Here is a 25,409-nt window from a genome sequence, read left to right as displayed (position 1 = left end):
TCTGTTAACAAAATCATTGCCCTCGTCCTCAAAAATGAATATTCCTGGATCCCGCGTGAATCTTAATTGCAAATTGGCTTCAGGAATCTGACTCGAAACATGTACAGACAGTTCCCAGCCGGCGAAATTGCCAATGCGCTCCGTCTCCCACGTTCTGGAGAGGTACCATACTTTTGAGAAGGTAAAGAGATGCCTGGTTCTTCCTGAACGGCGTCAAATTAAGAGGAATCGAATGACCGACAAACTGAAGAGCTACGGGAGTGGATTTGAAAGTGGCTGAATTCAGGTTACCAGAACGCATTTATTGCCTAGTTGTTTTGCTTTACGGTCATACACTAGTGTATTACAGTTCTACAGATTGACCAAAGTGGTGATCTTCGGGAGCCAGAGAACCTTTTTCTCTGTTCCCTTCTCAACTTCTTCCTAGGAAATGATACCAGCTGTCCCATGTGCTTGCTAGACATATATTGTTCCTTTCTAATACCTCGTTAATCATCACTTATACTTCGCCAGGAAAGTTAAGTCCGGGTCGTTTCAGCACATCGAAACTAGCTCGCTAGTCGGATGATATATCGTTCATTCATCTACCCCTTGTTGCGTTAGATTTCTGGTTGCTATATGAAATTTGGAGCTCAATGTCTGATCGGCAGCCTGCCATTCCAGACTTTTCTTCACAGTGTAAGGCAGCCAACAAAAAATGATGAGGACATCCAAAGTGCATAGACAACCCCAATTAGATGGAATGAAGTTCCCTCTCCCCGAGACATGACGTAATGCGGAGACCCTGCCTCGAGGTGCGCGATCGAGGTCAACTGTGTTTTCAGGCACTCTTAACTCTGGAACATCCGTCGATCCCGCATCACTGCTTTCAGACGAGCTCCACTCTAACGTACCCACACCTGTACACTAACGAAAAGTAGACAGAGCAACATGATTCCCACGGACTCTGTCCTCGCGGCAATCGCTTCCCGTCATCCTCTGGGTGGCCTGGGGCCGCAGTCTTCCTCGGAGCAGCAAGCCAACTTGACGCCCCAGGCCCGAAGACCCGCGCCTTTCCCCGCTTGGAGTGTTATTGACGACGCAAAGCACAAAGCAGATGTATTTGCCAAGGAGGCATCGCGAGAATTCGATATGGCGAGCGAGACCGCTCAGAGCAAGACGGGCAAGATCGAGCCCTGGACACCCAAGTATTATGCAGCTTGCATTTTCGGTGGTATGATGGCCTGCGTATGTCGCAATATATACTTCGAAATGCGATACCTCCTCACAATCGATCACAGGGCCTGACTCACACTGCGGTCACTCCTCTCGATCTGATTAAATGCCGTCGCCAGGTTGACCCGAACCTCTACCGCAGCAACCTGCAGGCGTTCTCCACAATTCGTTCTGTTGAGGGTCTTCGTGGAGTGTTCACCGGTTGGGGCCCCACATTCTTCGGCTACAGTGTAGGTCAAGCACGGATCAACGTTGAACACCCGCTGACACAGACCAGGCCCAAGGAGCATTCAAGTACGGCGGCTACGAGTTCTTCAAGAAATTCTACAGTGACCTCGTCGGCCAGGAGAATGCCATCAAATGGAAGACCTCCATCTACCTGACTGCCAGTGCCTCGGCTGAATTCATCGCTGACGTAGCTTTGTGCCCCTTCGAGTCGGTCAAGGTGCGCATGCAGACGACCATCCCACCCGAAGTCAAGGGCACTTTCAGTGGTATCTCTTCTGTGGTCGCCAAGGAGGGCGTGTCCGGGTAAATCGATCTGCAGATCCTCGGAATAAGGCTCAAGTCCAGAAATACTGACTGGTCCCCACAGCTTGTATAAGGGTTTGTACCCACTCTGGGGCCGCCAGATCCCCTACACCATGATGAAGTTTGCCTCGTTTGAGACGATCGTCGAGATGATCTATAACAGGCTGCCGGGAAAGAAGTCAGACTATAACAAGGGTGCCCAGACTGCAGTTGCGTTCACCGCTGGATACCTGGCTGGTATCTTGTGTGCTGTGGTGTCGCACCCAGCCGATGTGATGGTCAGCAAGCTCAATGCCAATCGCCAGGCTGGCGAGGCATTTGGCGCCGCCATGAACCGCATCTATGGAGACATCGGATTCCGGGGACTGTGGAACGGACTGCCCGTCCGTATTGTCATGGTCGGAACCTTGGTGAGTGATTACAGTTCTAGAGAAGACGCAACTGAAGCTAACGATGCTTTAGACTGGTCTGCAGTGGATGATGTACGGCACCACTAGTTCCTCTCCACATATCATTCTGGCTATACTGACCGGTGCTTTACAGCTACGACTCTTTCAAGATCTTTATGGGCTTGCCCACCACTGGTGGATCCGCCGAGGACAAGAAAAAGGTACAGTAGGTTCACTACGAGATATCCCCAGCCCTCGATCTCTCACTTACCAGAGCTCGGGATCTGCGCCGTTCAAATTTGTGAAAGTTACTCGGTCTGTCATTCCGATGAATTTCTCAAGAATGTCTAGTGATTGCTCCTTACTCAATGACATTTGTATTCCATCACCTTTTTCTATGCAATAGTCTGGCGCCAAGCTCGCTATCAGTCCAAGCATTTTAGTCACGGCTCCGACCAATCCCCGCACCTTATCTTATCACCCGACGCCACCAGTATAGAGATAGTAAAAGAACACTTCGAGCTGTGGACTGGCACGACAAGCAGAGAACATTCGGATTATCAGTCCAAGGTTAACTCTTGGCACCAGAAATCGTCAACCCTTAGACGACAGCCTCAGGCCGTCAATGGGGAGATCCAGGACCCGCGCTTAACCCGGGGAATCCTCCTCACAATCTTTCTTAATTTCCTTCACCCTACCTGAGTTCCTAACCCATTTCCAAAAACCAATTCACCCTTCCAAAACCACCCAGGTCAAGCCCTCCTCCTCCCAGCCACCGCAACCCGACGTAATTCCCCTGTACCTGCATCTTATCGCGGTCCCACCACCTGGCTCAGGTCCCGCAGTTCATCGCGATAAGGAAATCCCCCCTCCATCTCACCCTTGCTCACAAATTCTCCGACAGTCTTCCAAATCCACAAACACTATCTCAACGATGACCGAGAACGAACATCCCATGGTCTCGCACGGCCGCGGAGGTAATGCTCTCCCTCACAGAATTAACAGTAAAAACATCCAAGTTAACAATCACAGGCCAGGGAAACATCGGCCACGATACCACCGAGTACGTGGTCTTCCTTCCAACACAGTCGCATATTAACAGTACCCAGATACGTCGACGGCGAAATCGTCCGCGAAGGCGTCTACGGTGATCAAGGTGATGGCGCTTACTCTGCCGGTGTACGTGTCCTGACCTTACCCCTCTCCATGACTATACGCAATTCCAGCGACAGTGATAATCCCCCCCAAACGAAAGGATGCGCCCCCAGCTAACACAGGGTATAGCGCGGCGGTGTCGGAAACATCGGATCCCCACGCGTGCGCCCAACCTCCAAAGTCCCGCATGACTCGGAGATGATTCCCGAACTCGCGGTGCGGAACTCTAGTGATGAAAATTATCATGTTGGGGTAAGTGGATTCTGAATTTCTGCTATTTTAATATCTCACTATCTTGATATGATATACTTGGATGCTTGGACGGGACTGATTTTCTTTCGATTTAGCGCGGCGGACAGGGAAATGTTCATCTTGATGAGGCGGCGCAGAAGGAGAAGGAGGATAGAAGGAAGCATGTGGCGCATGAGGGGTTGGCTGATAAGTTGAAGCATAAGATTCTGGGACACAAGTAGGAATTCCAGATTCCCAACTTGATAGTGATGGTTATGTTGATGGCTAGAGAGTTCTTTTTGTTGACTCTGCTTCTGATACGGTCCTGTGAATTCCAATTTTGCTTTGCTTTTTGTTGATGAGGACGATAATTCGAAATTCAGATGAGAGTTCATGTGCTCAGACTCCGACTGAAAGATCCGTAATATACTCGAGGACGAGAGATGTGGATGTGAGTTGCGTGTCCAGTCGAAAGCTATCAACGAGTAGAGTAAGGAAAAGCGAAAGTAGATTGAAGCAAAATTGAAGCGTAATGAAACCCTGGAATGAACACGCCGAGTCCCCATAACCCATTAAATCATGTATCGTGACCTCATAAAGCATGTGCAGCGACCCCAAACATGAGATGAGCAGGAAAAACAAAATGCAAAAACGCCGAGGGGGGGGGGGAAATGATAATACACCTTTCAGATCCAAAGCCCAGATTGAGGCCTCCAGTCAGGTAAGCCTACTGCTTGCTAAATCGTCTCTTGAACCAGCCCTTCGTCTTCTCGGGAGGCGCCACAATCGCGGTATTGGCAGTCTTCGTCATGCGCATGACTGGCGGTCCTTGTCCCTGTGCCTGCTGCGTAGGACCCCACGAGTTACCCATCGAAGATTGACCATTATAACCCCCATCGGCGCGCTGCTGCTGAGCATACTGCGACAATTGATCCATGGAGTTGTTCACGGAATTGGGTTCGTTGCCTTGACCGTAAGGGTCTTTGGATTGATAACCATTGTAACCAGCTTGATCACTATCTGTGCGTCGAGGCTGTCGTTGGCGGCGATTCTGGTATGGGTTCTGGTTCTCTTGACCGTAGTTGTCAGTTACGCTGTCTGGGCGTGAGGGGCCGGTGCGACTGTAGTTGGCGTTTTGGTCGTATCCGCGGTTCGAATGGCCATTTTGTCCTACATTCGTTAAGATCATCCAAGGAGAGAGAGATGGAGGAATGTAAATTTACCTTGATAACTTGTGCGGCGGCTGTGGTCGCCCATTTGTGAGGCGGCCTCATCTATTGCTGGTTAGAATGGTGTGATCTAGAGTGGAGAGGTGTGGAGATGTCCCAACGAACCGGTTTTGATGTAAGAATGGCGATTACTGTTGTAGGTACCGTAGATGGCAGCTTCAAATGATTTGATAGTATCGAGCGGTCGCTCAAAGCGAGGTCGGGTTGGGTTTGACCAGTCGGGATCGGCTGTACAAGAGTAAGGGTGTCAGCAAAAAAAAACAAGTGGAGAACGGGAAACAAGGATGCTTTGGAGATCACGCACTGATAACGTTGCCGAATTGATCCTTGTGTTCCATTTCACGAAGAGAGCCCAAATTTGACTTTTCCAGGGCGACGGCCACTTGTAGGGCGTTAGTCCATGTTATGATTCAAAAGAGATGCGGGGATGCGACCGCGCGGCCTGTGAACTGGGAGAAAGAGGGAAGCAAAACATACTAGGCTGCAGCTCGTTCATGGCGACAGTGGGATCGGCCTTGGTTTGTAGATTGCGCCGGTGCTTTTCCTCGGAGGATTCTGACAGTTGCGATTTGTGACCCGAGTTGCCCGACTTGTGAGACTTTTCAGATTTCACACTGAAGCCACGACTCCGTCGGGGAGGTTGACTGACTTGGGAATCAGCCATTTTTTAGGGGCGGGTTTCCGACTTTTAGCGTCCGAGATTCAAGGCAGCTGATAGTAAAAGGGCTGGGATCTGCTTCGAGCTATGGCCGCCGTTGTGGAGCGACGGATTGAAAGGTGGGCACTGCCAAGACGATCGCAGCACCAGTGTAGGCCCGGGAGAAGACTCGGAGGGTCCTTCTGTCTAATTGTGAGACACCAGAGACGTTGTGATAGCACTTGCGGACCCGCTGTAAATTGCCTGTAATGTGATGCGGGCGTTGAAATGTTGATTCACGGTGAACGACCGGTGACGGGGTGGATGGCGGTGACCGAGGGCTTTTAAGGTGGTGGAGCGCCGTTAATGGATGGAACCAGGGCCAGATGGCGCGGCGCAAGCGATCTCTTTAAATAAAAGAGATGAATGGGGTCTGGGGATAGAATTTGCAGTTGACGACACAAGCCACGCAACGCTTACGGAGTCCGAGCTGGGTCCTGGCGTGTACACTGTGGCGCTGGGCTTTGTATAGGCTTCGCCGGATCCCCAGTGGATCATATATGCAGTTCCCTACTTCTATTCTCTTCCATTCTATCTCCATCTACCTGCCATGAACTACTGTCACAATCTGTGTAATTGTCCTGGCTGTCCTGGCCAGACAATCCCTCGCTCATGGAAAGAGTCGCACAGAAAAACCAGGCACGAAGAGGCGACCCGTGGAACAGCAGATGTTGGCCTCGGCGATTGGTGGTGTTCTTCCGCTTAGCGTGACCCCAGAGTATTAATAGCCAACCCGAATTAAGTTCACGGATGAAAAATGAAAATTCAGTGACCAAAATCATGGAATTTGCTTGGCCATAGTGTCAAGAGACCCTGGGCCATATAGGGCTGGTCCTGGTCCTGGCTTCTAACCTCGGCCACGCACACCCCAGATTCCCGATCTTGACTCACTAGATACATTGTGTCATTTCTTAATTCTCGGTCAATAATAAAGCCTCAACATCCGCTCCGATTCAGACTTGTTTTGTCTTTTCCCTGGCACAGCGCGTGATGCCAAGTAGCCGTGGTCTTCCAATTGGCTGGTAATTTTTACACGGATCACGGAGAACAAATTCGGCCTCGGATCTGCGGCTTCCCAGCTATCCTTGCTATCCCAGCTTTTCCTGCTGTCCCTGATTGCAGGTTCCGATCTCTAGCTGCATTGGCGCATAAATCCTGTTGATCCGTGATTGCCGATCCCGATTCTTAGAGTCCTTCCATCCAGGTCTGCACCCTCGCAGCTTCGTGAGCTATTCATGATCTACATATGCCACGAGTCAATTTTCCAGCTCAGCCAATCACGAGCATGATGATTCCATGATGCCGTGATAGTTGTGATCGGTGGCTCGCCGGATGAGTGCGATCTGCAGCGGCCCCGATTTTCTTCTGAGCAGCTAGGCAGCAGCTATCATTCAACTTAGCCGCGGCACGTGTAAACTCGACACTCCATGGAGCCATGATTGCACTGTTGCAGATACATCAGGTCGTATGTCAGATGTGACCGGTTGGGTAGAATTCGCTGCTCAGGTGGAAGATGCTGGAGCTGATTGCTAGCAGGGGAGAAAGATAAAAGATATTCGACTATGGATTACAGAATATTTACCCGGACCACACTGATGCTCTATTTGAATGTGACACCTGAGGACTCGGGCGTCATGTTTTACGATAAGCTTCGATCTGATACAGATACACGTTGACTTGACCCACTCCAGGGCCGTCGAGCTGGCCCAGTGCCGGTCTCCGCGCATTATACCTCGGGACCACATGATACGATGGTCCAGAACAGCCTGCTACAATGGTACCTACAATGGCTGTCTCGGTGGTTCTGCGCGTCATGATGGGGGAAGCGTGGCAATCATCCAGCAAACGTGGGAAGTCGTGGTACACCAACGGTCGTCGCGATGGGAGATGTGGATTCGAAGAACATGCCTGGTGGGAGTAGCCAAAGCAAGTAAATGCAATTCTTCTATAATAAAGACAGAAGGCTCGGCGGGGAAACAGCACTCCAGAGGACCGGACTGTTGAAAATGGTATGGAATTTGGTGTGTAAGAGCGTCAGATACACGGTGGGAGAAAGAAGATGACGCCAGTCACAAAAAAAGAGACAATTAAGCTCGTTGGAAATCGTGGGCGGCACAAAGTGAACGTGTAAAAAAGTTTTGGTTTTTTTTCATTCGTAGGGCTGGAATTTTATGGCCCTGCCTTCTCCCACGAATAAACTCGTTATCAAACCGCCAACTCCATCACCTCGAATCAACATTCGGCTCGTTCCGTCGACTTTTCCTTGCCTGGCCGACCGTCTGCGCGAAGAAGGGGAATCATCGCCCACTAGATACAAAGCGCCATTTAGATGTTGGAGGGGTAGAGCATGACGCGGACGGTGGCACCGAAGGTCTTGGGGGGGAGGTTGGTGCGGAACTTGGCGCGAACAACACCGGAGTTGCCTATGTAGAGGGTTAGAATTGAGTGTTTGTGTGGTCGGATAGCTTGACTTCGACGTACCGTGAGGGCGGGTGACCTTGCCCCAGATCACCCGGATGTTGGAGCCACGGACCTCACGCTTGGCCCGGTAGACGAAAGCGACCTTCTTTCCGAGGTAGAAGGAAGCAGCCTTGGAGTCATCAACACCCTCAATCTTGACCAGACTATATCGCTTATCAGATTCCATTCTTCAGTTTGTGTGTGCGCAGGTGACTCGTACCTGGTGTTGGGGTTGGTGTTGTGCTTGCTACGCTGGTAGCTAAGGTGACGTCCCCTGTGAAAAAACCCATGTTAATCGTCTGTTCTCGTATTCGGTGTTGTGGGCGTGTATGTGCGCGTGTGTGAGAGATGGTGGATGATCGATCCCAAATTTCCTCCTCGATATGATCCCAGTACAGTTTCGATGAATGGCGTGTGTGCGAGATAACGGACGAGTGGTAGTGACTTACTTGACGTAGACTAGAGCAAGAGAGATTCATTAGCAAAAAAAATTCCATTTGGGCTGATGGTATCCGATGCGCTTCGATTCCATTTGATCCCTTCGCATCGGATACTGTAGTTTCAACAGGGCGACTCACGGCGGTGACCTTGTTCCGAAGGCATTGTGACGGCGTTTCTCTGAGGAGCGGGCAAGGAAAGAAAGTCGAAGGAATGACCCGCAGAGATAGTCGTTCCCGGTTGTCGTAGTTGTCGTCGCTTCGATAGAGTCGAGCGCACAATCAATTTACGAGGTGTGTTGGGCGGCGACTCGCCCTAACCCCGATCGGGTGGCTAGCGAGTAAGCGAGGTCATTGCCCTAACCCCAGAGAATCACAATTATCCGGTACTCATGCCTCAGGCGTCAATTCAAGATCACGTGCCCATTCGATCACGTCATCCAACTGACCGCCCAATCTCACCCAGTTTCTGCCAGCCGGTGGACAGTGGTCCGAAACGGCTTGTTCAGGTCTGGAGCCACTAGCTGACAAAACTTCACGATGACCTCACCCGTAGACACCTCATCCGTAGATCCTATCGCCGCTCATGTCGTTCTTAAAACTAAGAATTGCCGCGTGCCTAGGCAATTCTATAGATGTTGATGGTTTATGCCCAGTCTGTATATCTGCAACCAACTTCTCCAATATCTCAATTCTTGTACATGCAGTTCCACGAGACGCTCGGAAGTCAATCCGGTGTAACGTAGACCGACGGTACTGATTGGGAAACCCAAAGATCCCCATCATGCCCCACCATCCCGGCTGCCGGGATCGCCTTCTACTTTGTAGCTCAAGAAGATATGCGGACTGCCTCTCGTGTGAGCCCTAGGTGGGTTGTTTTCGGTAGAGCTCTGCGTAGAGAGCAGCTACAATCCTGATAGATTACGATTGAAGGTCCAGCCGAGTTAAGTCTAGCACAGTGCAACAGTCGAGCAGAGCGCGGTTAATATGGTCCGAATCCGGCGGCACTTGGCCCGAGTCGGTCATCAACCTCAACCGGAGTTACTGCGCGTACGGGAAAATAGAATCCGTCTAGTATGAGAGATGACAAATGTGCCGATCACTCCTCCTCGATTTCGGTCACCGGAACAGCTTATCAAGGTACCGTACCTTACCACGTTTTTTTACTCTCGAAGTTGTAGAGGGGAATAAACTTGGTGGAGCGGTCTCACAGCCTGCAAAAATAGGGTGGCTTGTCGGTAACATCACCGTCGCAGCCAAAACGAGGTACTCCACTCACTGCGTCGCTGACCGCATTCTGGATGGCATTGGGCCTGTCCTTGCTGATTGCCAGAGTCATGGCCATGTAACTCCACTTGTATTCAGGCTGTTTCCATTGTGTGAAGGCTATACGTGTACAGCTTATCAGATGACCTTTAGCTGTTTGACTCACGTTGCACACAACGCTCCGGAGATGATAATAATTAGCGTAGGCTCACGAGTCACATATGGAATTCTAGAAGCCGAGTGGATCGAGTCCATAGAATAAAAAATATAAAAAAGGTTGAAATGACCTTATACCGGAGCTAAGGGAAACTAACAATGATGCTGTAATCCCGTGGGAGGATGAAAAATCATAAGCCAGGGGGAAAGGCCTAGTCTATATAGAGGAGGCCAGAATAGAAGCTGAATCGTCATATTGCAAGAAGAGTGTAATAATACCCTGAAGTCATAAAATACCCAGCCAACCACCCCCCCCGCCAATAGGCCCCACCACTGAAGCTGTGAGAGCGACTCCCGTTAAAAAGTACCTGCACCGCCGGAACCTGGTACTAGCACTCTTCTCTCTCCCAACAACTTTCTCCTCTCTCTCCTTTCTTTCTCTCATCTAGACTCTATCCCCATTCCGTTTTGTATAAGTTAGCTGTCTGTGCTGCAAAATGGCCAGTATTAACCAGACTGATGAGCGTCAGAATGCTGGGTGAGTCCCCTCCTTGTCTCTGACATCACTTTTCCCCCATCCGGCAGCGGAAGCGCGCCGACCACTTCACTTCACCATCAACTCTACTCAATCTGGCTCTTTCGATCGAGCGCGTGTCGTAACCATCTTCCGATTCCTCTCGATTCATTACTCGCCTTTTTCCCAGTCATTGTCTGCATTTGCGGAATCCCCGCGAGAACCCCTCCATACACCTCGTCCCTTGCAAACCCTGCTCTCAATAGAATCGCCGTGAACTGACAATGCTTCCTCAATCCAGCACCATCGAATTGAAGGATGACACTGTCATCGTGGTGCTCGGTGCATCTGGCGACCTCGCCAAGAAGAAGACTGTTTGTGCCCTGGTCCCGCGACTCCCGATGTGTGTTCAAGGCTAACTCGCTCGACTAGTTCCCCGCACTCTTTGGCCTCGTATGTGATGACCCATGGCGCCTCGCACGACACTACTCAACTAACCCCGTCGCCCACAGTTCCGCAACAAATTCCTCCCCAAGGACATCAAGATCGTCGGATATGCGCGGACGAAGATGGACCACGAAGAATTCATGAAGCGCGTGCGCTCGTATATCAAGGTTCCCACAAAGGAGATTGAGGAGCAATTAGATCAGTTCTGCCAGCTTTGCACCTATGTGTCGGGCCAGTACGACCAGGATGACTCGTTCATCAACCTCAACAAGCACCTCGAGGAGGTTGAGCAGAGCCGTCAAGGAAAGGAGCAGAATCGTGTCTTCTACATGGCTCTGCCCCCCAGTGTTTTCATTACTGTTTCCGAGCAATTGAAGCGCAACTGCTACCCCAAGAAGGGCCTTGCCCGTATCATTGTGAGTTCCCATGGCAGAACAGCCGAGGCACCGCCGGCTAATTTCTCCACAGGTTGAGAAGCCGTTCGGCAAGGATCTTCAGAGCTCCCGCGATCTGCAGAAGGCTCTGGAACCTAATTGGAAAGAGGAGGAGATTTTCCGTATTGACCACTACCTCGGTAAGGAGATGGTCAAGAACATCCTCATTCTGCGATTCGGCAACGAATTCTTCAACGCTACATGGAACCGTCACCACATCGATAATGTCCAGATCACATTTAAGGAGCCTTTCGGCACTGAGGGCCGTGGTGGTTATTTCGACGAGTTTGGCATCATCCGTGATGTCATGCAGAACCGTGCGTATTCTCCGCGTCTGTCCATGAAGCCATACTGACTTGATTAGACCTTCTGCAGGTCCTGACTCTGCTCGCCATGGAGCGCCCTATTTCCTTCTCTTCCGAGGACATCCGTGACGAGAAGGTCCGTGTTTTGCGTGCCATGGATGCCATTGAGCCCAAGAACGTCATCATTGGACAGTACGGTCGTTCGCTGGACGGCAGCAAGCCTGGTTATTTGGAGGACGACACTGTGCCCAAGGACTCGCGCTGCCCGACCTTCTGCGCCCTGGTTGCCTATATTAAGAACGAGCGTTGGGATGGCGTTCCCTTCATCCTCAAGGCCGGCAAGGGTAAGTGGACCTCTTGGTTCGCCTGTGAATACAACTAACACTCCCGACAGCCCTGAACGAGCAGAAGACCGAGGTCCGCATTCAGTTCAAGGATGTCACCTCTGGCATTTTCAAGGATATTCCTCGTAACGAGCTGGTCATCCGTGTCCAGCCCAACGAGTCCGTCTACATCAAGATGAACTCCAAGCTGCCCGGTCTCTCCATGCAGACGGTGGTGACTGAGCTGGATTTGACCTACCGCCGCCGCTTCTCCGACCTCAAGATTCCCGAGGCTTACGAGTCCCTGATCTTGGATGCCTTCAAGGGCGACCACTCCAACTTTGTCCGTGATGACGAGCTGGATGCCTCTTGGCGCATGTTCTCCCCACTGCTGCACTATCTCGACGACAACAAGGAGATTATCCCCATGGAATACCCCTACGGTAAGCTTTTCCCAGTGTGATCTCTTCCCAGAGACTTGCTAATATCTCAATCAGGATCTCGTGGCCCTGCTGTGCTCGACGACTTCACTGCCTCCTACGGCTACAAGTTCAGCGATGCCGCTGGCTACCAGTGGCCCGTGACCACCTCCGCTCCTAACCGACTGTAGAGAGGTGGCCCTGCGCTAGTTTACGATGATATGGGACGCGGTCTATGAAGATGATAAAAATCTACTGCTTACTGTTTACTGTTTACTTTTACTTTCTCTCTCCATTCTGTCATCAAGCCCAGCTGGCGGGAATTGTCACTATCCAGTCTCGAGAGTCGAATAGAAAGGAGATTTCGATATCAAGAATACCGCGATAATGAGTGCTCCTTTTCGCTCTGAATTTTAGTAAGTCTGCAAAGACATCCAGCCTGGGCCCTAATTCAACTATTCAATACCTGGTCGGTCTCCATTTGCTGCTACCAAATCGTGTGCTATAAATGGCACCCGATTACTCATCCAATGCACCAATGCACCAATCAACCAATCACCCTTCTACCCCTACCTGAACCCAGAAAACTGCATGAAACTAAGCATAAACATCGAAATAAACTAAACCTTTTAAAAAAAAAATCCATTGAGCTACCCCACAGAGGTCTGCATACCAGAAAATCCCCCATCTTCCCAGATTATATGCCGTGTGACAGCGATCGGCATCGCCAACCCCTGGCGGGTCTTCCTTTCCCAGCGATAAGCGGCCCGGGGGCCCGCATGAACTGCGCTCAGGCCAAATCTTTTTTCTTCCCCTTCTCCCTTCTCCAGAACCAGTTCGCTCGCGACATATCGTCCCAAGTCCCTCAATTGAGTGTTTTACGACCTCTTAAACGCACGCAAACCCCCGAATCCGAAACTCTCCTCACATCCGGACCGCGAGTGCGCGCTACAAAGCAACACGGCCCCGGACCATTTCTCAACAGCGCTCAACCTCGCGCAGAGACTCTGCGAGACGATCAGTCCGGTTTCAAAGAGGGGAGGATTTCGAATAGTGCGCGATTCGAAACGGCGCAAAGGCCTACGGGTCCCGAAGTGCGACCTACTTCACATACCTTACCTTCAGGTTTGGAGAACCGGAGCGAAGCGCATGCGACGCGCCTAGAGCAGGATGCCACAGGCTGCAAGATGGGCGGGCTCGCCGTCTATCAAGGGACGGTCCGAGTCAACGCGAATGGCGTTGTTGACGTTTAGTCTTGTGGGGTTACAGTACGTTGATTCGGCCCTTGGAGCAGATGAGACTGGTGTCTGGATATGAAGGTCAATTGCTAACGTTGAATTTTCATAGATTTACATGGGGCACGGAGATGACATGTGAGAGGATCTTGATCTTGAGCACTGACTCTGGTTTGTTATGAGCGGGACTAAGTTTTAATTTGCTTAGATTGCACGCCTTACCTTCTTCAGCTTGGGTTGACGAAATCTAAGACTTCGTTGGTGTGGATTGCGGGTCCGTTGTCTGGGTTGCTTATACAGCCTCTTATTGGTGTTATTGCGGATCGATCGCGATCGAAATGGGGGAGGAGGAGGCCTTTCATGATCTTTGGGTCGCTTGTTGTGGCTTTTTGTCTAATTGTCCTTGGCTGGACGGCTGAGATTGTTGGATTGTTTGTTCAGGAACCTGAGAAGGTATGTTGTCATTATGGAAGGGGGTGGACGGATGGTTGAATTGCTAGATTGCAGGATCATCACGCTGACTGGGTCTTCCATGTAGGCTAAGAACGTCACAATCGCATTGGCGGTCTCCAGTATATATGCTGTGGATTTCTCTATTAACGTCGGTAAGTGGGATGGCTCAGGTTGGAGGACTTTGCTAATTGACCTTTAGTCCAAGCATGCTGTCGGAGTTTGATCGTGGATACACTTCCAATTCCACTGCAACAAGCTGGATCTGCTTGGGGTATGTGCTCCTCATCTTGGCTGGTCTTGAAGGAAGTTCTGACATTATGACAGCCGGTAGAATGAGTGCCATCGGCCAGCTCATCAGCTATGTGATCGGCTCAATTGACACCGTCCGCATCTTTGGAACATTTTTCGGTGACACGCAGTTTAAACAAATGACTGTGATCGCGGCATTGTCCTTGGTCGGCGCTGTGGGTGTTACCTCGTATTCTGTGAAGGAGCGTGTTCTGATCACAGCGAGGTAGACTTCCCAATCTTTCTCAACAACATTGGACATACGCGCTAACATAATGACAGGGGCTCTGATGGCAAAGCGGGTGCATTTCAAGTGATATCCCAGCTGTTCCAAACTACACTAGATCTGCCGCCCCGTATCCAGGCTATTTGCTGGGCTCAATTCTGGGCATGGATCGGTATGGACCTTTCATAAGTTCTGACGAGACATCTCGATAGCTGACAGTATGCAGGCTGGTTCCCTTTCCTCTTCTATAGTACCACATGGGTAGGCGAAACCTACTTCCGATACGAAGTGCCCAAGGAGGATTTGTCAAAGGCGACGGATATGCTTGGCGAAGTCGGTCGAGTTGGCAGCCTGTCGTTGACAGTATTCTCGTCAATTACCTTCCTAAGCTCCGTCCTGTTACCATTCTGTATACAATCACCCGACACCAAGCGCACGCGCTTCACACCTCGACCACCACCCGGCGTGGCAGCGGCCCTGAAAGCCATGACCGCAGTCCGACCCGACCTTCAAACAGCCTGGCTGATCTCACAGATCATGTTCGCTGCGACCATGATCTTCGCACCACTAGCCCACTCCCGTGGGTTCGCAACCTTCCTCGTCGCAGTCTGCGGCATTCCGTGGGCAATCAGCGGCTGGGCCCCATTCGCCTTTATGGGCGTGGAAATTAACAAACTCACAATGAACACCAACGGTGCAACAGGATCAACCACCCGCTCCGGCGTGACGATGATTACATCCGCTAGCATGCGCAGCTCAGCCGCGGATACGGAATTAGAAGTCCTCCGACTCAACCACCATGACTCGGACGGCGACGACACAGATGAAGAAGACCAGGCCTCCAATATCCCCTCCACGGGCGAGCTCGCTGGTATCTACCTTGGTGTATTGAATGTTTACACCACACTTCCCCAGTTCGTCGGCACGTTTATCAGCTGGATCGTGTTCACCATCCTCGAACCGGGCGCTGAGCCAAACACGGAAAGCGACGCGTCCGATACGAATTGGATGAACCTGGACAAGGATAAGCCCAACGCTATCGCCGTTTGTCTTTTCATCGGTGCCATCAGTGCACTTGTGGCTGCTGAAGCGACGCGTCGGTTGCGGTATGTTCGATAAGAGGGATGGAGGTGATTCTAGAATGTTGATATTCCTTCTGGATCGCCAGGACCAAAAGCGCTTGATACCCGATGCATTGCAAGCCCTTGCACCGTTCCGCCTATACAGAGCTCGGGTGAGTGGTGTTGTGAGTGTGTGCACATGTATAATTACCATTTACGATAGTGATATTAATGACTGTATGTAATGAAGTGGCCTTTAAGTATTGTGACTTGAAATGAAGAATCCAAGGACAAGGTTCGTCTAACGTCTAAGAGAACCTCGGAAAAGATCTAGAGTAGGTAAATTCTTGGTAGGCGGAAAACCCGCGAACCTCGTGTATGTATTCATCAGGTCATGATCTATAACAGGGGAAAATTCTAACTGTCCAATATCCCTGCAGTATATGTAAATCGTACCAAGAACATTGACCTGCGAAGCAGCCAATGTAATCCACAGATGTTATTGTGTCAATTCCCTTCTCTGTGACACGCCGTCCTCTCCACGATCGACAAAGTTCTCTCCCGGGAGAACAATGGCCCGATCGATGCTATACGGCAATCCACGATGCCGGCCTCGAATCATCATGAAACAAATGACGAGTTTGCTGAATATGGAGAACTCCCCAGAGAGGGAAGCATTGTTGGTTGGATAGCCTAGACTAAGACCGACATTCGCACTGCGGAGTATTAGCCAATTATCGAAACCCAGCCAAAGTCAACCAGTGTACTCACTATGCTGAAACAACCTCGAACAAGACCGAGAAGACCGAGAATGCCTGGAACATATTAGCAAACCTCCAAAGACCTTCCACAGAAAAGGAACATACCGGATCATTGTTATCCGCGATCTTTCCAGACTCAGCAATGCAAATGCAAAAGCACCCGAGGAAGATATACCACAAATCAAAACTCAACTGGTTCTGAATGTGCGTGATTATATATGACTTCCCGTTCTGCTCATCAGCAGTGGTTTCCGCAGCATAAACACCTAAGGTCCTCTCCTCGTAAACGTTGCTTGCTCTGACACTGATCGCAATAGGGAAGACGGCAATGTACATCATCACCACCAAACTGAACTGTACCGCGGGATTGACATTCGCCAGATTGAAAATGGCAGTCCCCGTATGGCGAGTCGAGGCGGCTTGGAAGATCGCAGCGAGCGTCCGTGGACCAGCGGGGAGGTTATCGACGGCCGGATTGTGGAGGTCAAGAACAATGATGAAGATCACGTCCACGGCGTTCATGATGAACAGGATACCGAAGAGAATCCAGGTTGGTTTGCTTGGGAAGAGGAGCGTGAAGCAGCGACGGGGGTGGTCGAGGAGGAAAGAGAGGGTTTCTTTCATCGACGAGTTCTGAGGACACAGTTTGTACATGATCCAGATGATCAGGCGAAGGAGGCATGGGTAGCAAGTGTTTCCGGCGAAGGCGAGAAAGCTCATGACAATCAATGGGAATGTTGCGTCCTGGAAGTGGACCATTGAGTCAGGAGTTAGAGTGAAGCCGAGATTGGAGATCATTGTTTGGGAGGAGTAGAAGCCCCTAAGGTGGGTTGATCAGTATGGGATCTTGTCTGATGGGGAACGATTTAAGACTTACCACCAGACATCTCCTTGGCCGCACTCAGCGAGGTATTCACGATATCTCGGGTCACAGTGCAAAACCCATCCGACCAGACAAATGGCTCCGAAAAGATGCAGCCCGACGAAGTAGCCGATGACAATCTTCAGCAACAGTTTTAAACTACGGTACTCGATACCACCCAGTTTCTGACGATCCTCGGCTGTCAAGTTGTGGAACTGAGAGTTTCGGCTCTGCGTCGCCTGGGAGGAGATATTGGGTAGGTCCAGGTTCTTGAATTCTCGTTTGGGATTGGGAGCTCGAGTCGAACTTGCGGACCCTCCGACTCGAAACATCATCGAAGCAGCTTGCTCGAGCGGCCGGGTAGTTGTGGAATAGATGCTCGTGGCGGTTTGGCGACGACGGAGCCCGTCGATACGTCCTTGGTCGGTGTAGGTTGACATGATCGATTTTCCTTCAGCAGTCTCTGTTAATATAGGGATTCAATGAGATCTCTTAGGGAAAGGATAATGTACCATCATCGGCATAGTCTTCCTCGACTTCGACAAAGCTACCACCTGAGCATAATTATCAGTTTCTGAAGGCAACGGAAGCTCTGTAATTCCTGCACACCTCTATCACGCCTCCACGGCGGGGGGATGTAAAGGGCTTTCTCATTCCGTGATTGCCCCTCATCGGCGAATTGGATTGTTTGACGGATGGGAGGCAGGTCCGGAACGGGACTCTTGGGGTCGATGTCGACCTCTGAGTCTGTCACCCTGTCGGAACTGCATATAGATTAGTGTCTGCAAGACGATCCTAATCCTTCTGAGTAACAACAACCTAGGAGAAATCTCCAAAATCTCGTCGAGTCCATCCGGAGTGTTCTCAGGGGATTCACGCTCATCCTGTTTCCTCAGTGCACCGGCGTCGGGTACAACCTTCCGGGCCGACCTCATCTTGAAGCTGAGCCTCGGCATCTTGAGCGATAGACGGTTGTGGTCGTAGAAGATGTGGCGCTAGAAACCTCAAAGTATTAGCAGGTGCGCCACCGAGTAAGTCTATCCAGGGAAATATCTCACCAACAGCCTTCAATCGTTTCTCAAACCAGCGCAAGCGCACAACGACCACGATGATATTGATGAAGCCCAAATTCCCCAGAATTGGAACGAGATAGATATACACCTGCTGATAGGTCTTCAAAGCCTTGACATCGACCCTAACATCATTCCTCGTCAGATCGAACCACGGTAACGAAACGGGAGGTAAGATCAGGACAAAAAAGTCAAAAAAAAAATCAAAAATCAAAAGGAAACTCACGTATTCAAGCCCGACTCGGTCGATGCACTGGCGCCGAAAAAGTAGGCATCAATCGCCCGGAGATTTCCATATGGATAGATAATCACTAAGCTCAGAATACTCAGTGTGATGATCCAGGCATCTGTGATTCGTTAATCTCGAGTAATTCACCGTGACACGACGGAGACACGCACAATGCAAGGTAAGAAAGTCTATCGGAGGCTTCCACATGGCGTCTGGAACCTGGGAAGGAGGAAAGAGGAAGTTCGTGGCATATTCTATATTAATAGGCGACGTGTGGTTGCAACAAATGCCTCACACGGTTGCGGGCAGTCTGTGGCGGCTTATACTTGAGGTATTTACGGCGGCCAATGAACAGGGCGGACGTGGGGAGTGTCACACCCAGCAAAATTAAGAAAAAAGTCCACGCGATGGCAAAGTTTAAATTCGCAACGTGTCGAAACTCGGGAACCGAATTGAAGCTAAATCTGTTTTCGTTATAGCCGAGGCGAGAACAGGAAAATTTTACGAGAATCGAAGGAATCATAAAAGTCAATCAGTGTGGCTTTTTGGTCTGAATCAGTCCCCGCGATGCATTTTCGTCATATCATCCACTAGGGACTCGGTTTTCTACAGCAGCTTCTTGAGCACGGCGGTCTGCTCCAGAACGGCGCGCTTGCTGGTTCCACCGATGGCATCCTTGAGCTCAACGGCACGCTCATAATCCAGGCAGGACTGCACGTCCTCGTCGAAACGGGCGTCAACACCCTTCAGCTGCTCTAGAGAGAGGGTATCCATGGGCACCTTCTTCTGCTCGGCCAGGGCGACCACGCGGCCGGAGATGTGGTGACCCTCGCGGAAAGGAACGCCCTTGCGGACGAGGTAGTCGGCGATCTCGGTGGCCAGCATCTCGGGGGCCAAAGCAGCGATCATCTTCTCGGGGATGGCGGTCAGAGTGGACAGAACACCGGTGGCGATCTGGATGCTGTCGCTGACGGTCTTGATGTGGTCGAGCAGGGGCTCGATGCTCTCCTGCAGATCCTTGTTGTAGGTGGTGGGCAGGCCCTTGATGGTCATCATCAGGCCGGCCATTTGGCCGAAAGCGCGACCGGACTTGCCGCGGAGCAGTTCCAGAGAGTCTATCATGGATTATCAGTATGGTGAAGTTAAAAAAAAACAACAACAAAAGGGTACATCAGTGGACTCACCGGCGTTCTTCTTCTGCGGCATCAACGATGAACCAGTCGAGTAGGCATCCGACAACCGGACGTAGCCAAACTCTCCACTGCTGTAAATAATCAAGTCCTCCGCCCAGCGGGAAATCTTGAGCATGAACGAGCTACCCCACTGCATGGTCTCCATAGCAAAGTCACGGTCACCCACAGTGTTCATTGAGTTGTACAACAGATCATCGAAGCCCAGCTCCTTGGCCATAGCGTGACGGTCAATTTGGAAGGGGTTACCAGCCAGAGCACCACAGCCGAGAGGGCTACGGTTGACGCGGCGGATCACCTCACGGAGACGCTGCAGCTCGCTAGCGAACGCAGTAGCGTGGGAGAGCATCCAGTGGGACCAGCGGACAGGCTGAGCCTTCTGGAGGTGAGTGTAGCCAGGCATGATGTAGTCAATCTCCTGCTCAGCACGGGCGATTGAAACCTTGATCAGATCGCAGAGGAGACCGTCCAGTTGGCGGAGCTCGTCGCGCAGCCACAAGCGCATGTCGGTAGCGACCTGCTCGTTGCGCGAGCGGCCGGTGTGCAGTTTGCCGCCAATCTCCTTGCCGATAATCTCACTGAGACGGCGCTCGTTGGCAGTGTGGATGTCCTCGTCATTGGGCTTGGCCTCGAAGGTATCGGTGCGCCATTCCTCGGCGATCTGCGCGAAACCGCGCTCAATCTCGGCGAACTCGTGCAGCGTGAGGATGCCGGTCTTGGTGTTGGCGCGGGCGAAGGCGATTGAGCCAGCGATATCTTGCTTCCACATAATGCGGTCGTAGGGGAGCGAGGCATTGTACTGCTCCATGACGGGGTCGAGGCCCTCTGTGATTTTTTTGTGAGTCAGTCTTATCGGACGAAGCAGCCATTGACGAGGGTAGTGATGGTAATGGGGAGAACTCACGGGTGAAACGACCTCCCCAAAGCATGTTCTCGGCGACGCCCTTGGTGTTGCTCATTATGACGGCTTGGGACTGAGTCAATTGGCGAAAAGTATGAGAAGAGGGATAGTGAGGTAGGGCGATAATATGCGGGACAATGACTCGTTCCACAATCCGATTCTCGGGCGCTAGACCGCTTCGGGCGATCTACAGTGGAGAGCGTAAAGCGGTATCTTTTCGATTGCATCGCGAAGAGGACAAGGCAACGAAGCAAAGTAGGAGAATGGTTCTGAATTGCTTCAATGAGCGAGGGCACTTCGTGGTCCATCCTTATTGCGATTTTCTGCGACATTGTGCTTATCATTCCCACTTTCATGAAAAATTTCGAAAGTTCATCCATTTGTTTTCCGGATTGGAACTAAGTAGTTCAATTCCTTTCTCGCTTAGTAGCTAACACATAGGCAAGCTAGAGCACTGACCTAACGCAAAGTGCATCGGATGCTCGCGAACAAACTGTAAGGATATGAAAACGGAAAACTAATTACGAGCCATAACACGAACGACTTCGACTGAGCCACCGTCAAAACCCTTGCTCTTCCCAGACGTTCTCGGCAAGTTCCATCAAAGGAGTCTGGCCAAAGTTGATATTCCCCTCCTTCGAGATGCTCGACGGGCGAAGAAAGAGTTGGTCGAAGCGGATGGTAAGCGGCTGGCCCCGAATGTAGACATTATTGTTCTTGCCTTTGCTGATCGTAACGACTTGCTGACGTTTGGGCCTATCATTCACAAGTCCCCATGACTCTAGCACGATTTCAGGCGAGCTTCGACCGATTTTGATTGTGATGACCACTTGAACATCGCCGTTGGACTCGCGAAGCCAGAACCGCCCATCGGATATCAATTTGGAGGGGGACTCTGAAAAGGCTGTTTCCACCACAACTGAGGGCCATTGGTTCGTTCGAGCTCGAGGAAGTCTTTTTGGTAAAAACTGGCAGTCGGGCTGTTTAGCGGAGCCATTTTCTGCTTTGCAAGTGGCCGATCCAAAAGACCGAAGGCAGTTAACGAGGCCCATTGGGTCGATAGAAAAGAGAAGAATCCTTTCGAATACATGTGTTGCTACCTCGTGGGCTCGTGAGAATGTCATTATGACAAGTAGAAGGTGTTGGGATGAATCGTAAGAATTCCAGCAACGCTCAAGGTAACGATCGTCCGAGTTTAGGAAGTCGCGACTGAAGGTCTGCTTATTCACTCCGGTGAACAGTACCCATTCACTGGCCTCATTTTCCTCTTGCTGGCGACTCAGTTCCATCTCCACTGTTTCTCGTAAGTTTCTAGTTCCCTTGTACGGGTACCTTCTGATCGGGGGTCCTAGGTCACCCAGAAAGCTGTTGCTGGAGGTTTCGGTATCTAGCTCAGAATCCGTGTTCGAAGACATGATGGCTGCAACAATATCGTCCCGTCATAGTGTGAGAGAAGACACAAGTTCATGTTGACTTTCGGTATCAAGAAATCATCCCCCAAGGGCCACCTGTTGCGAATGTGACGTAGCCTTATTACGAAATTCAGCGCAATGGACATCTACGTGCAGGGCCAATAGATCATGCCTCCCCAAAGACAGCGAACTCTCTGCGTTTTCGAAAATGAGTATCAAAAAAGGCTTAATGTAGTTCCACGTTCGACATACGGAAAGGTCATGAGAAAGAATTCCCTAGATGACCTTTCCACTGAGACGATCAATCTATGATCTTGTCACAGCAAGCTGATACAGTTTGGCCTTGTATGCCAGAACGGGCCGAATCTACCAGGGGAACCAATCCAATAAAGTTTAGTCGAATTATTTGACTCCAGTTGGAGAAGAGACGAAAGGAGGGAGTGTGCAATCATTACACGTTGGTGTCGTTGGTTACATAAGTGGGTCAGGACTTCCGTAGCTAGGAGTGCAAATATGAGCACCCAGCTGAGCGGGACCCTGAAAAAGTCTCAGAAAATACACATGGCGAGCACTGCCAAGGGCGATATCGACGACAGAAAGACACTCGGGAATAACGACGATATCCTGGAACAGATGTAAAACCCACTTGCCTTCTATTTTGTGAGCCATTCGCTTTTCTGGCCTTCCTGAACATGCCATTCCAGGTGCGAATCCGTGACATGGGTCCTTTCGACTATTTGTAGCTATGTTGAAGAGGACGGCTATGTTTGTTTTTGTTTCCAATTAAAAGTTGCGAGTTGTGTTCGTTTTGCCGCTGACCCACCCGTACTCGTATGCGTTTCTTCGTGCTATTTCGTATTTCCAGCGTCCCATGCAACTTTACCTAATTTCTGAACTCCATACTCCTTTGCCAGCAAGTATTTATAATCCTCAACAGAATTTGTCCTGTCTGAAAATGGGATAAGATAGTCTACGAGCAGTTCTATTACATGTTGATTAACGCCCAACCTTACGACTTCATACGTGAGAGTCGGTCCTTTCCAACAAACATTTCTTAACCACAGCAGTATCAGTCCTCGTTTCAAATCGCAGAGCCAAATGGCATCCGTTCGTTCTGACGAAGATGCAACTTTTGCTTTCTATCGCTATGACCCCAGCATGGGCGGTGCCGTCCTTTTCACAATCCTTTTTACGGGCACAACCTTCTGCCACATTTACCAGTTGTTCAAAAATCGTACCTGGTTCTACATTCCCTTTGTGATAGGAGGTCTCCGTATGTGCAAACTTGGTCTAGACATCTTTTTATGCTTACACTGATGTGATTAGTCGAGATCATCGGATACATCGGGCGTGCCTTGTCAAGCAACCAAAGTCCGAACTGGACACTCGGTCCCTACATAATGCAGACACTCTGTCTGCTCCTCGCCCCAGCTCTTCTGGCAGCTTCGATCTACATGTTACTTGGCCGAATCATCTTGGTGCTACAGGCAGAATCGCATGCAATCTTGAAAAAAAAGTGGCTGACCAAGATCTTTGTTACCGGCGACGTTATGTCGTTTCTTCTTCAGGGTGCTGGTATGTGTCACCGAAACAAGACGCAAGTTGAAAGAGCGTCAAAGGCAGGACACTTGTGCTAATTTCGCGTTCAGGTGGTGGCATACAGAGCAGCGGCAGCCTTGATGGAATGAAGACTGGCGAGCGTCTTATCATCGTGGGCCTTTTTGTCCAGATCATCTTTTTTGGCTTCTTCGTCACCGTTGCTGTCATGTTTGATACAAAGCTGCGAAAGTACCCTATCCCACGCTGCTTCGCCGCCGAAATCCCCTGGCGCAAACATCTCAACATGCTCTACGTGGCCAGTCTACTGATTCTCGTCCGATCGCTCTTTCGAGTTGTCGAATACATACAGGGCAATAATGGCTACCTCTTGCATCACGAGATCTATTTATATGTTTTCGACGCACTGCTTATATTCATTGCCATGCTTATCTTCAACATCTCTCATCCACATGAAATTACTCAGTTCATGGACGTTGTTCCAGATTATGAGTTGACTCGCCCCCCAAACGACCCGACCGTGAAGCCAGATCAATATTATCATGGCGTGTAATTATACACTCTTACTTTTCTTCTTCCGGCCCCCAGCATCTACTTGCCCTCGCTATCCGGCGCTGTCGACTCTATTGTCATAATCATTCGAATCGTCTATTGTGTTAGATATCTATCTCACTGTTCGTCCCACCCTCAAACATCCCTCCTCAGTCGCTTACTATCCACTTATCGTCACAGTATGCATACGTTGTGTTTCATTAAATACGCCGTTCTCATCATTCACTTGGGTCACCTCATTCAGTCATTAATTGCGCTATCTGATTGCATTGGTCCTTTCACTTTTCATGTTCAAGAAATGCCTGGCGCAGAGAGAGTGCTGATGCCCCAGTTACTGATGGAAATTACGAGAAGTCTATTCTGTCTTGTATCTCTGGCCTTGAAATTTCTCTGTTCGATATCTAATAGATCGGCACGATGGTGCATGCGTTTTCGTTTTTGGTTTCTCAATTTTTCTGCATCTCTGTGCCCACGAAAACAACGTGGCTGATTTCCGGATCGTGTACGATTCCTGCCTCCTGTCTTTAGTCAATAAAGAATGCATAATGTGAGGCATACGTTTGCAGAAATCTACACTTTATGGCCATGTGAGGCCGAGGACTCTCTTAGATTCTGGCCGACAATTTCTCCTGGAGACCGAAAGTCATGATCAAAGCCCCACTTCCCTCACGGGATGAACTTCCCGACATGAACAGGTCCAAAGGGTGGTTCCCCTAGGGCGCCAGACGTGACGTCCACTATCTAGAGGCTGACTCCAGCAGATTTCACATAAGCTGTATTATCGACTTCCCGGAAAAGATCCAGGTCAATCGTCTCGGCGTTATACTGAATGGGAACGCTCCAAGCATCGTCGCTGATAGGGTCCATTGTGTTGAAGATCAATCCGATGGTCCTTTCAGAGAGGGCTTTCTTGTACATGGTAATAACGTAGAATGTCTCCTGCTGATATCTCAGCGTCGGCGCTTAAGTGCCATCGATTGAGGAGATTAATATATTGAACACCGGGTACTTATTTTCTCGGGAAATGGCGTGACTGGCCAGTTTCCAAGTCGCGAGATCTTTGCTAGCGTAGATTGAAGTTCTGGGCGGCAGGAGTAACATTGAAGAGGCTCAGAAAGTGGTATTGCCTCTCTCGGAGACAAAGACACAACTGGGATCGCGGTGCCATCCTGAACTGGCAGGATTCTGGTGTGTTTGCGCGCGTAAGCTGCGAGCCACGTTGACTGCCGCAAGTAAAATGAAAGAAGGCCACATTGAAAGTTTGAAAATGAACTATTCATATCTCACAACAAGAGATACCCCTGAAGAAGTTTCGAAAAGATTGTACAATCACGGAAGATGAGCCGCCCTCCGTGGTATTTCTTGCAGTCGTGCAGAAGATCTAAATTTGAAGCCCATCGGTAT

At 50.4% G+C, this 25,409-nt stretch overlaps 10 protein-coding genes across 10 annotated transcripts; 5 read left to right on the top strand and 5 right to left on the bottom strand.

Moving 5' to 3' along the window:
• Positions 1–930: 930 nt before the first annotated feature.
• N7477_006985 (putative mitochondrial phosphate carrier protein) lies at positions 931–2,365 on the top strand (the record flags this gene model as incomplete). The annotated part of the gene is made up of 6 exons (XM_056968648.1): positions 931–1,227; positions 1,281–1,445; positions 1,493–1,746; positions 1,811–2,156; positions 2,209–2,228; positions 2,290–2,365. 6 exons carry the CDS (start codon positions 931–933, stop codon positions 2,363–2,365), a joined length of 1,158 nt encoding a protein of 385 aa, XP_056821444.1.
• Positions 2,366–3,069: 704 nt separating this feature from the next.
• On the top strand, positions 3,070–3,763 carry N7477_006984 (DUF3602 domain-containing protein; the record flags this gene model as incomplete). Its single annotated transcript, XM_056968647.1, has 5 exons — positions 3,070–3,112; positions 3,168–3,198; positions 3,245–3,314; positions 3,420–3,542; positions 3,638–3,763. The coding sequence occupies 5 exons, from the start codon at positions 3,070–3,072 to the stop codon at positions 3,761–3,763; spliced, it is 393 nt and encodes a 130-aa protein (XP_056821443.1).
• Positions 3,764–4,248: 485 nt separating this feature from the next.
• On the bottom strand, positions 4,249–5,414 carry N7477_006983 (DUF2406 domain-containing protein; the record flags this gene model as incomplete). The annotated part of the gene is made up of 5 exons (XM_056968646.1): positions 4,249–4,691; positions 4,745–4,795; positions 4,856–4,978; positions 5,055–5,132; positions 5,228–5,414. The coding sequence occupies 5 exons, from the start codon at positions 5,412–5,414 to the stop codon at positions 4,249–4,251; spliced, it is 882 nt and encodes a 293-aa protein (XP_056821442.1).
• Positions 5,415–7,699: 2,285 nt separating this feature from the next.
• On the bottom strand, positions 7,700–8,660 carry N7477_006982 (60S ribosomal eL33 domain-containing protein; the record flags this gene model as incomplete). Its single annotated transcript, XM_056968645.1, has 5 exons — positions 7,700–7,870; positions 7,929–8,071; positions 8,128–8,181; positions 8,357–8,366; positions 8,474–8,660. Coding segments are annotated over 5 exons (492 nt in total), but the record flags the coding sequence as incomplete, so codon positions are not given.
• A 1,904-nt stretch (positions 8,661–10,564) lies between these two features.
• N7477_006981 (glucose-6-phosphate dehydrogenase) lies at positions 10,565–12,399 on the top strand (the record flags this gene model as incomplete). The annotated part of the gene is made up of 7 exons (XM_056968644.1): positions 10,565–10,654; positions 10,713–10,733; positions 10,793–11,143; positions 11,196–11,478; positions 11,526–11,810; positions 11,861–12,232; positions 12,287–12,399. The coding sequence occupies 7 exons, from the start codon at positions 10,565–10,567 to the stop codon at positions 12,397–12,399; spliced, it is 1,515 nt and encodes a 504-aa protein (XP_056821440.1).
• Positions 12,400–12,987: 588 nt separating this feature from the next.
• Positions 12,988–15,529, top strand: N7477_006980 (putative sucrose transporter; the record flags this gene model as incomplete). The annotated part of the gene is made up of 9 exons (XM_056968643.1): positions 12,988–13,302; positions 13,373–13,476; positions 13,556–13,581; positions 13,652–13,896; positions 13,982–14,048; positions 14,096–14,167; positions 14,221–14,410; positions 14,467–14,582; positions 14,637–15,529. 9 exons carry the CDS (start codon positions 12,988–12,990, stop codon positions 15,527–15,529), a joined length of 2,028 nt encoding a protein of 675 aa, XP_056821439.1.
• Positions 15,530–15,970: 441 nt separating this feature from the next.
• N7477_006979 (potassium ion transporter) lies at positions 15,971–18,600 on the bottom strand (the record flags this gene model as incomplete). The annotated part of the gene is made up of 10 exons (XM_056968642.1): positions 15,971–16,187; positions 16,243–16,286; positions 16,338–17,052; positions 17,110–17,557; positions 17,607–17,648; positions 17,704–17,858; positions 17,914–18,089; positions 18,157–18,289; positions 18,391–18,511; positions 18,564–18,600. The coding sequence occupies 10 exons, from the start codon at positions 18,598–18,600 to the stop codon at positions 15,971–15,973; spliced, it is 2,088 nt and encodes a 695-aa protein (XP_056821438.1).
• A 399-nt stretch (positions 18,601–18,999) lies between these two features.
• N7477_006978 (argininosuccinate lyase ARG4) lies at positions 19,000–20,542 on the bottom strand (the record flags this gene model as incomplete). Its single annotated transcript, XM_056968641.1, has 3 exons — positions 19,000–19,508; positions 19,578–20,408; positions 20,488–20,542. The coding sequence occupies 3 exons, from the start codon at positions 20,540–20,542 to the stop codon at positions 19,000–19,002; spliced, it is 1,395 nt and encodes a 464-aa protein (XP_056821437.1).
• A 502-nt stretch (positions 20,543–21,044) lies between these two features.
• Positions 21,045–21,899, bottom strand: N7477_006977 (uncharacterized protein; the record flags this gene model as incomplete). The annotated part of the gene is made up of 1 exon (XM_056968640.1): positions 21,045–21,899. The coding sequence occupies one exon, from the start codon at positions 21,897–21,899 to the stop codon at positions 21,045–21,047; it is 855 nt and encodes a 284-aa protein (XP_056821436.1).
• A 1,095-nt stretch (positions 21,900–22,994) lies between these two features.
• Positions 22,995–24,006, top strand: N7477_006976 (RTA1 domain-containing protein; the record flags this gene model as incomplete). The annotated part of the gene is made up of 3 exons (XM_056968639.1): positions 22,995–23,169; positions 23,223–23,471; positions 23,546–24,006. The coding sequence occupies 3 exons, from the start codon at positions 22,995–22,997 to the stop codon at positions 24,004–24,006; spliced, it is 885 nt and encodes a 294-aa protein (XP_056821435.1).
• Positions 24,007–25,409: the final 1,403 nt, after the last annotated feature.

The sequence above is a fragment of the Penicillium maclennaniae genome (genome assembly GCF_028827695.1).
Source record: "Penicillium maclennaniae strain IBT 15551 chromosome Unknown utg000006l:1.0-2513246.0:1.0-2515036.0, whole genome shotgun sequence".
Lineage (NCBI taxonomy): Eukaryota > Fungi > Ascomycota > Eurotiomycetes > Eurotiales > Aspergillaceae > Penicillium > Penicillium maclennaniae.
The sequence above is the reverse complement of the archived record's forward strand: the minus strand, read 5'-3'. Positions and strand labels throughout refer to the sequence as shown.